Source organism: Clinocottus analis, unplaced genomic scaffold (genome assembly GCF_023055335.1).
Source record: "Clinocottus analis isolate CAN_PGR_092001 unplaced genomic scaffold, fCliAna1.0.p SCAF_11, whole genome shotgun sequence".
Taxonomy (NCBI): Eukaryota; Metazoa; Chordata; class Actinopteri; order Perciformes; family Cottidae; genus Clinocottus; species Clinocottus analis.
The window spans coordinates 21070842-21081942 of record NW_027175832.1 but is presented as its reverse complement, the minus strand read 5'-3'; the positions used below and the strand labels follow the sequence as shown (position 1 = coordinate 21081942).

General features: G+C 44.7%; 2 protein-coding genes across 2 annotated transcripts in view; one reads left to right on the top strand and one right to left on the bottom strand.

Moving 5' to 3' along the window:
* Window positions 1–4039: 4039 nt before the first annotated feature.
* phb2a (prohibitin 2a) lies at window positions 4040–9718 on the bottom strand. Its single transcript, XM_068570000.1, has 10 exons — window positions 9637–9718; window positions 8697–8826; window positions 8314–8398; window positions 7283–7362; window positions 6588–6772; window positions 6252–6381; window positions 5486–5589; window positions 5121–5198; window positions 4541–4617; window positions 4040–4283 (listed from the first exon to the last, which is right to left on the bottom strand). The coding sequence occupies exons 1-10, from the start codon at window positions 9655–9657 to the stop codon at window positions 4265–4267; spliced, it is 909 nt and encodes a 302-aa protein (XP_068426101.1). The 5' UTR covers window positions 9658–9718; the 3' UTR covers window positions 4040–4264.
* A 985-nt stretch (window positions 9719–10703) lies between these two features.
* The window catches only part of LOC137780330 (CYFIP-related Rac1 interactor B-like), a 6968-nt gene continuing 6570 nt past the window's right edge, over window positions 10704–11101 (top strand). The window contains exon 1 of the mRNA XM_068568800.1: window positions 10704–10824. The gene's annotated coding sequence lies outside the window, so the exon portion shown is untranslated. The remainder of the gene's footprint in view (window positions 10825–11101) is intronic.

Genomic DNA, 11101 nt, shown 5'->3' with positions numbered 1-11101 from the left:
CAGAGGAGTCGCCCCCTGGTGGTCAGGAGAGAGAATGCAGCTTTAACAAATGAAGCATAGGCTTCTATACAATCAGAGGAGTCGCCCCCTGGTGGTCAGGAGAGAGAATGCAGCTTTAACACATAAAGCATAGACTTCTATACAACCAGAGGAGTCGCCCCCTGGTGGTCAGGAGAGAGAATGCAGCTTTAACACATGAAGCATAGGCTTCTATACAACCAGAGGAGTCGCCCCCTGGTGGTCAGGAGAGAGAATGCAGCTTTAACACATGAAGCATAGACTTCTATACAACCAGAGGAGTCGCCCCCTGGTGGTCAGGAGAGAGAATGCAGCTTTAACACAGACTTCTACAGAGAATAATAATTATTGACTGCTACTTATTCAGTAAATCTTCCGTGACTCTGACAGAGACACACATTCCAGCGTTCAGATGGAAAACCCCTCCGACCCCAAACCGGTTCCTGCTGGATCCTGATGCACCTGAAGCCACAACCCCCCAACAATCTGACAAAGACCATCGAGGAGAAAACAAAAGTCACAACTCCTCAGAACAACCATGAAAAGAGGAGCTTCAGGTTTCTCTGGCGAGAGCGAAGCTGGAGGCGACGTTTCCCACAGCGACACCACGGCTCTGAACGCAGCACGAAACAGGCCGGCTGGCTGTCCAGCAGCAGGATCACATGTCCTCCGCTGGATGGAAACCATGAGTGTGAATAATAAAGCTGAAGACCTGCTGCATTACTCAGACTTACAACTAAATAATTCACTGAAGGAGTTCTCCGGAAATTCACTTTCATAACTCTGGAGACAGATTTTACACACGTGGTGGAAATCTGTGTTTTCCCATGCCACCTTCATGTGGCACGGGAAAAAGAGCTCTCGGCCGGGATATTCAGCAACAACTTGAAAAATCTGCAAACATTTTGTGGACGCATTAACGGGGAGGAAGAGCTTTAATGTTGGATATGAAACATTTGATCAATTCAAGTAATTCATATTTAGCTTAAATGTAACTTGTAATATATTTGTATAATATTTGTAATACATATTAAGTCAACTCTTTGTGTATAATATATAAGTTTAAACTGGGGGTACAAACAATAACGTATTTATGCCTAAATTATGTTATTCTGAGTGTTGATTTAGCAGCTACAGTGTTAGCCTAGCATATCCTAGCATAGCTTAGCACCGACCAGACCAACCTCCATTCAGAAAATAAGTGCTTTCAGAGTTGATTTACTCGTCGTCTTACAAACAAACCTGATAAAACAAGAATTCAGATTTGTTACAACTCTGTGTCCTATTGATCTGTTTATTGTTATTAAATCAAAGCAACATGTTAGGAAGTTTAGGAGATGTACTACTGCAATCACCGATATTCAGTCACAACGACAATCCACACGTTCACGCAAATCCTACAATTCCCATGATGCATTTCAACGTCACGTCTTCTCAGATATATATATATAGACCAAAACAATCCTAAAATGAATAATATAATGTAGAATATATATATATATATATATATATATATATATATATATATATATATATATATATATATATAAAAATACACAGTAAAAAACAAACACAGTAACAGTACTAACACCACAAGGTGAAAACAGTAACATTGCTCCACGTGACCAACAGAGAGCAGGAGCGCCCTCTGCTGGTCACGTGGGAGCATTGTTCTATTTTTGCTGACGACACTGCGGAGAGCTGCAGGCCCCGCCCCCTTCCTTCCCTCCCTCCCTCCCCTGTACGGCGGCACCGGTCACCAGTGTGAGGTCACTGTTTCCATGGCGACGAAGCAGAGGAACGGTAATCGGATTTTTTACACATTGGAGGGGCGGGGCGGGCTGGCGTCACTGCTGGTGTTGAATTACGTTTGTGACGTCTTATTATTTTTTTAATACATATTTAACTCAAGAGATTCAATTTTAAATAAATAAAAAATAACTCATTTTTAAACGTGGGTTACAAAATTAATGACGATCAAAAACAGATCACGTGATCAACAGGAGAGCTGGACGTGCGCAGATCATAAAGAACCCGGATGTGGAAATAATGTCCGTCTCATCATTATCCGCCCCCTTCATTTTTTTGCATCGTTCAAACGGGGCCGACGCTCCTGATTGGTCGACCGACGGGCTTCTGACGTGTGTGTGTGTGTGTGTGTGTGTGTGTGTGTGTGTGTGTGTGTGTGTGTGTGTGTGTGTGTGTGTGTGTGTGTAGCCAATCACGTGTCTCCCTCCGTCTCCCACCCCGCTTTTTTTTTTTTTTACCCATCATGAATACCCACCCGCCTGTAGCCCCTCCCCTCTGAGGTCTACATCTAGGCCCCGCCCCCTGCTTCCTCTTTCTTATGGAGAACAGCAGCGTCGCGCAACATGGAGGCACGGCCGCTGGCTTTGTGTGGCTGACACAATGGATGCCCCCCCCCTCCCCCCCCTCCTCTCTTCCCTCCCCCTCCCGCAGAATCTAGGTTTGCACTGCAGCCTCTCTGCTCACAGCTCGGGCTATAAATAACTCGGCAGCCATCTTGTCTTTTTCTGGTTGTTGTAACTCAGAAGAGAGGAGGAAGACAGAGGAGAGGAGGATGAGGGGAATTAAAGGATGGAGAAAGGAGAAGAGGACGGTGAGAGGAGAGGATGGATGAGAGTAGAGGAGGGAGAAAGAGGAGAGGAGCTAGAAAGAGGAGAGGAGCTAGAGGAGAGGACCTAGAGGAGGGAGAAAGAGGAGAGGAACTAGTGGAGGGAGAAAGAGGAGAGGAGCTAAAGGAGGGAGAAAGAGGAGAGGAACTAGAGGGAGAAAGAGTGGAGGAGCTAGAGGAGGGAGAAAGAGGAGAGGAGCTAGAGGAGGGAGAAAGAGGAGAGGAGCTAGAGGAGGGAGAAAGAGGAGAGGAACTAGAGGAGGGAGAAAGAGGAGAGGAGCTAGAGGAGGGAGAAAGAGGAGAGGAGCTAGAGGAGGGAGAAAGAGGAGAGGAACTAGAGGAGGGAGAAAGAGGAGAGGAGCTAGAGGAGGGAGAAAGAGGAGAGGAACTAGAGGAGGGAGAAAGAGGAGAGGAGCTAGAGGAGGGAGAAAGAGGAGAGGAACTAGAGGAGGGAGAAAGAGGAGAGGACTCTGGGGACAAACAGATGAAGGTCAGGTGACCTCAGCCTCAGTGAACAATGACTCATGAGCAGAGGAGACAAACTGAGCGATGGCTGAGTTCCATTTAGCTGCTCCAGCTTCAGGGCCCTGTGTCCTCACGACCTTCACATGGTGTCCTCACGACCTTCACATGGTGTTATTTATAGTCTGATGATGTTCACACTGAACTGTAAAGGATCAGGAGCAGAACAGACTTCAGCCTCCAGCAGAGACACGAGGAGAGAGGAGACGAGGGAGGACACAAGGGAAGGACGCATGTCGATCACATTGATTTATCCATAATCTAGTAAATTCATTATAAACAAAAACATAGTATTGAGGGCCCTTAAACCCAGAGCAGCGTCTGACAGGCAGAGGACTAACTCCTGTGTGTGTGTGTGTGTGTGTGTGTATGTATATGTATATGTATATGTATATGTATATATATATATATATATATATATATATATATATTATTAGTACATTTAGTGTAACAGAGTTTGCCATTAGTACTTTTACCACAGTAAAGGACCAGAATACTTCCTCCACTATTAAACTGTCTTTAGCTAAAGTCGTACGAAACGTTAAAATAAGATGGTTGTGTAAAATAAACTACAGTTTTCCTCTGAAACAACTTAAATGTTCTGTAAAAACCTTATGGCCCGAGTCATGTGACGCTTATGGGTTATGACTTTTAACCGACTCTGTTTTATAGTCAGGAATACGTATTATTATTATTATTATTATTGTTGTTGGTACTACTACTATTGTCGTTCCAAATGTGAAGCAATTAAATGAAAGGTTTGTTTTAACGTATGAAGCTTGAGTGCCTGAAGAGGAAACGCACATCATAAATAAAATAAATATTCTCGTCCTCCAGAGGAAAGAACTTTAACGAGTGGAACTCTTTTTATTCACAAATAAACATTTATTTCTGCGGTCGACGTCTACAGATGACATAAAAAAGGAAAAGAAAAGCGGCTGAAAGGAAGTCGACCTTTACCGGCGCCAGAAGAACCTTTCAAAGTAAAAGTCCCGGCGGTGAAACGCCGCAGGTTCAAGTCCGTTTGTTGTGTAAATAAACCTGATGATGAAGAAGAAGAAGTCTCTCTGGAGGAATGATGAGCGCCGCTTATTTCCCCAGCAGCAGACTGGAACACAGAGAAACAGCTGTTAGCCTAGATTAGCTTGTAGCTTAGCACAAACAGCTGGGAATGAAATACAAACAGAAACAGTGGTTCTACTTCTAGTGGTTCCACTTCTAGTCCTGGTGGTTCTAGTTCCACGGAGAGACAGGACTTTTATTTTGAAATTTAAAGAGACAGACCGTGTGATATGAAGCTCCAGCCAGCTGGCTAGCTTAGCATAGAGACTGGGAACGGAGGGTAACTGCTAGCTGAGGACTCACTTGAAGTTGTCCTTGTCCTGCAGGTTGAGCACCAGGCTGTCAGCGTTCAGGTACACTTTGTTCTGGGACTGCGCCACCTGCAGGCGGCACCGCGCCACAGCCAGGAAGAGGAAGAAGGTTTTAGTGTGCCAGGTGAGGATTTATGACATATATAAACACAATAAAAAAGGATCAAATGTCAGAAGAAGCTTCAAGTTTCCTCTGAGGTCTCATCAGATGTCCTGCTCATGTGGCGCCACCTGGTGGACGCAACAAGCCACCACAGGGGAATATCTATAATGTTATGTACATATATTTAAAAACACACGTTATTTGAATAATAAATAAATAAATACAGTAAGCCGGGTGGCAGAACCTCTCCTCTCTCCCTCCCTCTCTCTCTCTCTTCCTCCCTCCCTCTCTCTCTCTCTTCCTCCCTCCCTCTCTCTCTCTCTTCCTCCCTCCCTCCCTCCCTCTCTCCCTCTCTCCCTACCTCCCTCTCTCCCTACCTCCCTCCCTCCTTCCTTCCCTCTCTCCCTCCCTCCCTCCCTCTCTCCCTCTCTCCCTCTCTCCCTCCCTCCCTCCCTCCCTCCTTCCTCACCGTCTTGGCGATGCTCTGCGCTGCGCGGATCTTCCGGAGCTTCAGGTATCCGGGGTTCTTCGTCACGGCCTGGCCCAGCTGCACACGTGATGATGATGACACGTTAGAGTACTTATACCTTAAATATTCATAATAATGATACACAATAAGCTATAATAACGATCCTCTCCCTCAGAATATTACATCTGTAGATTCTGGTTCCTTCCTCCAACGTGTTTAGTTTACTAGAACTCAGTGTACAAATACTCCCTAACATGTACAAGTACCACACACTGGAGTAAAAGACTAAAAGCAGAAGGTATTCTATATAAACATAAAGGTGTACTAATCATTCATTATAACGATGACGAGGCTCCTGAACGCACCATCTTGGCCGCCTCGGCCTCGCCCTCAGCCTGGATGATCTTGTGCCGTTGGTCCTGTTTGGCCTTCTCCACGTAGAACTGAGCGCGCTGCGCCTCCTGCTGGGCTGAGAGGAAACACACCGTCAGGACCAGGACATGGACCGGGACCAGGACATGGACCGGGACCAGGACAGGGACCAGAACATGGACCAGAACTAGGATATGGACCGGGACCTCCATGCTAGTAAACCGTTGGTGCATAAAAATAACTATAATACGGGTCGATGAAATCAAGCATTGTGATTGGTTGAGAGAGAGTCACGGGGCCTTCTGTATTAATTATGATAATTAGTTAATGCCAATCAGCCATTCAGGCTAACAGATCTAGCTAGGCTAACAAATGCAATGTTCCCAATGCACAAACAGGACTATTTTCTCTTGGCTACTGAAATGCGATACTTAGTTCATAATGCCGCAGGTAACCGTATTATAAAAGCAATGAGGTACGAGAGGCCGTACTGTATCATCAATAATGTACAGTTCAAGGGTGTTTGATGATACAGTACGGCCTCTCGTACCTTAGTGCTTAAAGATAAAAGCAAACAAAGACGTAACATACAAAATAAGACATTTATAGTATTTTTACACGCATTTAGAAATAAGTGCACCGCTGGAAACTCATCCAAATATTAGATTTATCTGAGGTTTATGAGCGATGAGGGCTGATGACAGCGACCATCCACTTCCCTCCTCGCCCACTTCCCTCCTCGCCCACTTCCCTCCTCACCGACTTGCTTGGCCTCCACGGCGGCGGTGTACTCGCGGCTGAAGCTGAGCTCGGTGATGGCCACGTCGTCCAGGATGATGTTGAAGTCCTTGGCCCTCTCGAACAGCTCTCTGCGGATCAGCAGCGACACCTGCAGGAGGAACCGGGCCATGACGCCGCCGCTAGCTTAGCTTGTGCTAACCGCTAACGGAGGCTGTGGTTCTTTCCCACTTAACCACATCAACGACGGTTTTGTTTATTTACAGTGTGTGTGTACCTGTGCTCTCTGCGTGATGAGTTGTGTGTCTGTGTGTACCTGTGCTCTCTGCGTGATGAGTTGTGTGTCTGTGTGTGTACCTGTGCTCTCTGCGTGATGAGTTGTGAGGCGTTGAACTTGGCCACCACGCTCTTCAGCACCTCGTTGACGATGGAGGGCAGCACGCGCTCGTCGTAGTCTTTCCCCAGCTGCTGGTACAGGGCGGGCAGGTTGGAGGCCAGCGGCCGGGACAGCACCCGCAGGGAGATGTTCACCATCTGCAGGTCTGAGACCAGAGGCTGCAATTTACAGAGGGGACCTGAACGCACCACACCCTCTGCTGGAGAAACGGCTCACAGCTAATGTCTCTAAACCAACTCCACAGGGACTGAGGGGTTATAATGAACTATTAACTCATATATCATGTTCATATATGTTTATAATGAACTATTAACTCATATATCATGTTCATATATGTTTATAATGAACTATTAACTCATACATCATGTTCATATATGTTTATAATGAACTATAAACTCATACATCATGTTCATATATGGTTATAATGAACTATTAACTCATATATCATGTTCATAAACTGGTTATAATGAACTATTAACTCATACATCATGTTCATATATGTTTATAATGAACTATTAACTCATATATCATGTTCATATATGTTTAGAATGAACTATAAACTCATACATCATGTTCATATATGTTTATAATGAACTATACTGCAGTGTCAGGTTCTTTGTATAAATACTGCAGTGTTGGTTCTCAGAGGTCTGACCTTTGCTGCCGGTGAGCGAGGAGATCTTCCGGGGTCTGGCTCTGATGTCGTAGATGATGGGGTACTGGATCCAGGGGATCCTGAGACCAGGAGAAGACACAACATGAACACCTGCAGCGCTTATGACTTGTTTCACGTCATGGTTATGAATGCATTCATTATTCTCCACACTTTGTTTTTATTTTCACTCCTTTCTGTGACAAGCTATTTATATTCTGTTGGAACTTTATATTTTTTTGCATTTTCAACACAACAGTTCTTGACATTTAAATGAACAAAAATAAATAAAACGGTAATATTAGTAGAATGTTTTGCTAGTAGAGATAGGTAGAATAAAAGGTTTGTGATGCATCTTTTGCTTTGTTCAGACCAAACACAAAGAGTGTTTAACAATGTGTATTGTTGTGTATTGTGTGTAAAGTCAATGTGAAAATTAGTGCCGACGTGGAAAATATCAATGTTGAGCTTTTTTTTCCTGACTGAAGAGTTCGTCCCCTCAGACCCTGGACCCTCAGACCCTGGACCCTCAGACCCTGGACCCTCAGACCCTGGACCCTCAGACCCTGGACCCCCACTGAGGTCAGCTCTTAGTGGTTGAGTCGAGTCTTCAGGGCTTGATGGTGTAAACATGAGTGACATCACTTTGCTGCAACATCACGTGACAACACAATATTGTGTACTATTGTGCATTTATATTATACCTTTTATTCACCGATTTGAACGTCTTCATGAAATGAGAAGTCATTGTAAAAATCTTAATGTTGTAGTATAAAGAGGTTTTATCACCTGCATCTTTGTTCACGTCTCCATGCTTCATTTGGGAATTGTGTGTTAACCTCACATTGAAATGCATTGTGGGTAAAGTCGTCATCTAATGCTGACTTACTAAAGGTTTCATGAAGGGTCAACACGTCTGACAGACTCAACATGACGACGTGACAGCGGGACAGAACCAAACCCTCACGCAGCCTCACAGTCTGTGAAGTCAAGACTGAACTGGTTTGAAACCAGTCTCCAGTGTTCAGTCCTACCTGAAGTGGAGTCCCTCTGAGAGGACGGTGTCCATCTGCATCCCTCCAATCCGGTTGAAGACGATCGCTCGCTGTCCTCCTTCCACTACAGGACAAACAAAACGTTCATGTTTTAATAATAAAACTAGTAAGTTTGCAGGTGTTTCAATTAAACATATCCATTTAAAAAGGGTTCATACACATTGTGACCAGAGGATTTCCATGGCTTTTAAACCCATGACTTAAATTTGGTGAAAAGTCATGGAGATCCACTGGTCAGAATGTGTGTGTGTGTGTGTGTGTGTGTGTGTGTGTGTGTGTGTGTGTGTGTGTGTGTGTGTGTGTGAGCCTGTACCTGACAGGTGTCATAGTGTTTTAGAGATAAAAAGGTAAAAGTAGTCTACCGGTGTACGTGGCTTCCTTCACTCCCAGAGCCAGCGCTCCGGCTCCGGCCAGCAGCTTGAGGCCGAGTCCTGCACCCCGAGAGCCGGCCGACATACGGGCTGCGATCTGCCGCAGCTGCTGCAGGAAACCCTGCAGCGCGGAGAGAGCACAGGCTTTAGGAACCAGAGAGTTGACCACATGAACAAACACTTCAGGGACAGAAACAGCAACAGGAAATGTCCCTGACGGTTCAAAGTGAATTGCGTGGACATGAGGCCGAGCGACCTTCACACTGGATGAGCAACATGTTGAAGGTTGACACCTCCCAACTACTACTCAAACCGTGCAGAACCGGGACCAGACTCCATTCAAACAAACTGCCATTGTAATATTTACCAGCTCAAACGCAAACTAATCTTATTGTTAGACACAGCGGAACATCTCTTTAGAAAGTGTACAGTCTAAACTTAAATTCGGCTAATATGCACCCCCAAAACGCGTAAGTAGCACGACACAAAATCAACGTGTACTTGTGTGTGTTTGTACATTATACTCGTGAACGTCGGCCGCCGAGCGCACGGGCGCGTTCAGGTGCAACTCCAAAATAACCGATGCGTTTGTCCACACCTGAGCAACTCTGTGTACTAAACGTGTGCCGAATTAAAGTTAATATACTATAAAAGCCCACAAGAGTTTGAACCGTTATTTTAAAATGCGTGTAAGTACACGGATACGCGAGGAGATGCTATGGTCAGAATGTTAAGGGGACGCTGGCACACGGTGAGCTAGCTTACGGCGCTTACGCCTGACTCACGTGCGTGACTTAGCTGTTTTAAAGAACGCTAACGGCACGAGACGGCCTACAAAAGAGCGCGAAAGCAGAAGACGGCCATGTTGCGGCAGCAGCGGGTTTTAACGCCAGGCAGCAGCGCGTTTTAACGCCGGGCAGCAGACACTTACAGCGGGGTCTTTACTCGCCATGCTCGTCCTTCTCTGCGTCTGCTGGGGAACCAGGTGAAGAAGACTGGCAAGGTCACGCGTGATGACGCATATCCGTGTGGGCGCGGGGCAGCATGGGAAATGTAGGCTTCCACCGAGGTGGCGTAGTTTATTCTTTTTTTTTTTGTAATTTTTTTAATCGGTTTTCTTTGATTAAATATATGTAAAACAGGTGAACAGCAAGCATTAAATTTAAAAACACTTTTCATTGAACTTTTCTTTTTTTCATTGTCATAATCATGACTTAAATTCATAAAAAATAACCATATTAAATGTTTATATATTTATGGATGTTTGAATGTCTTCATGAAGTGATGGTGCAATAAGTGAAAAGTGAACCAAAGTATTTTAAAGTGAAGACGATGAGATTATGAATTAAATGACTTTTAAAATAAAGATTATTCATTAGATTTAAAGTTAATTCATTATTTTCACATAAAGGTTGTAATGACCTTAAAGTCACGTGATGTCACGTCAAATGAGATTTAAAGTTTAACATATCAACATTTTAATCTTTTAAAACGAAATAAATGAAGTGATTTTTAAATCCAGATGATGATCACAAAGTGAGTTTACGACCTTTAATGACATAATTGTTAGATATTAAGTAGAAATGAAATAATTACATTACTTTTGAAGATTCACAATTCTGATTCGTATATATATATATATATATATATATATATATATATATATATATATATATATATATATATATATATATATATATATATATATATATATATATATATATATATATATATATATGTATGTATGTATGTATGTATGTATGTTATATAAAATATAATAATCACAACTACTTATTTTCCTCACTTGGTCGTCGCTTTCCTCTCGGCTGCCTTCGTCGGCCGACGGGAAGGTTGCCGTTGCTTCTGGTTGTCGTTGCTACAGGTCGCCGTTGCTGCAGGGTGCCGCTGCCTGCCGCTGCGCTCTGTGATTGGCTGGGAGCCGCTGCTCCTCGTGAGCGCTCCGCTCCTTATATAGAGAACGAGCTGTTTCCGGGTTCAGGCTCAGCGCGCAGGAGGCGGACCCGCGAGCAGACACCTGGACCCGCGGACCCGCGGACCCGAGCACACACACACGCACGCGCACCACCGACCCGCGGGCACCGACCAGCGACCAGTGAAGGTAAGGGTCTGGGTCCGGTGCGGGAGAGGACCAGCTGGATCCGGTCTGCATCCGGATCTGGGTGGATCAGCTTCAGACATGTCAGGTCCTGCAGGTCTGCTGCAGGAACCTCAGGAACCTCAGGCTGACTGCTGCTGCTGCTCCGTGTGTTGTTGTTGTTGTTGTTGTTGTTGTTGTTGTTGTTGTTGTTGTTGTTGTTGTTGTTACTATAATAAACATGACCATCATCATCCAGAAGCTCTGAAGAGTTTCAAGTTTTACTTCTGGTCTGGGATCA

Coding starts and splice junctions, on each gene's coding strand:
- phb2a (XM_068570000.1), bottom strand. CDS start 9,657: ATGGCGAGTAAAGACCCCGCT. Junction 6,382..6,587: donor TCATCACGCAGAGAGCACAG/GTACACACACAG, acceptor TTCCTCCTGCAG/GTGTCGCTGCTGATCCGCAG. Junction 5,590..6,251: donor CGTGGAGGCCAAGCAAGTCG/GTGAGGAGGGAA, acceptor GTTTCCTCTCAG/CCCAGCAGGAGGCGCAGCGC.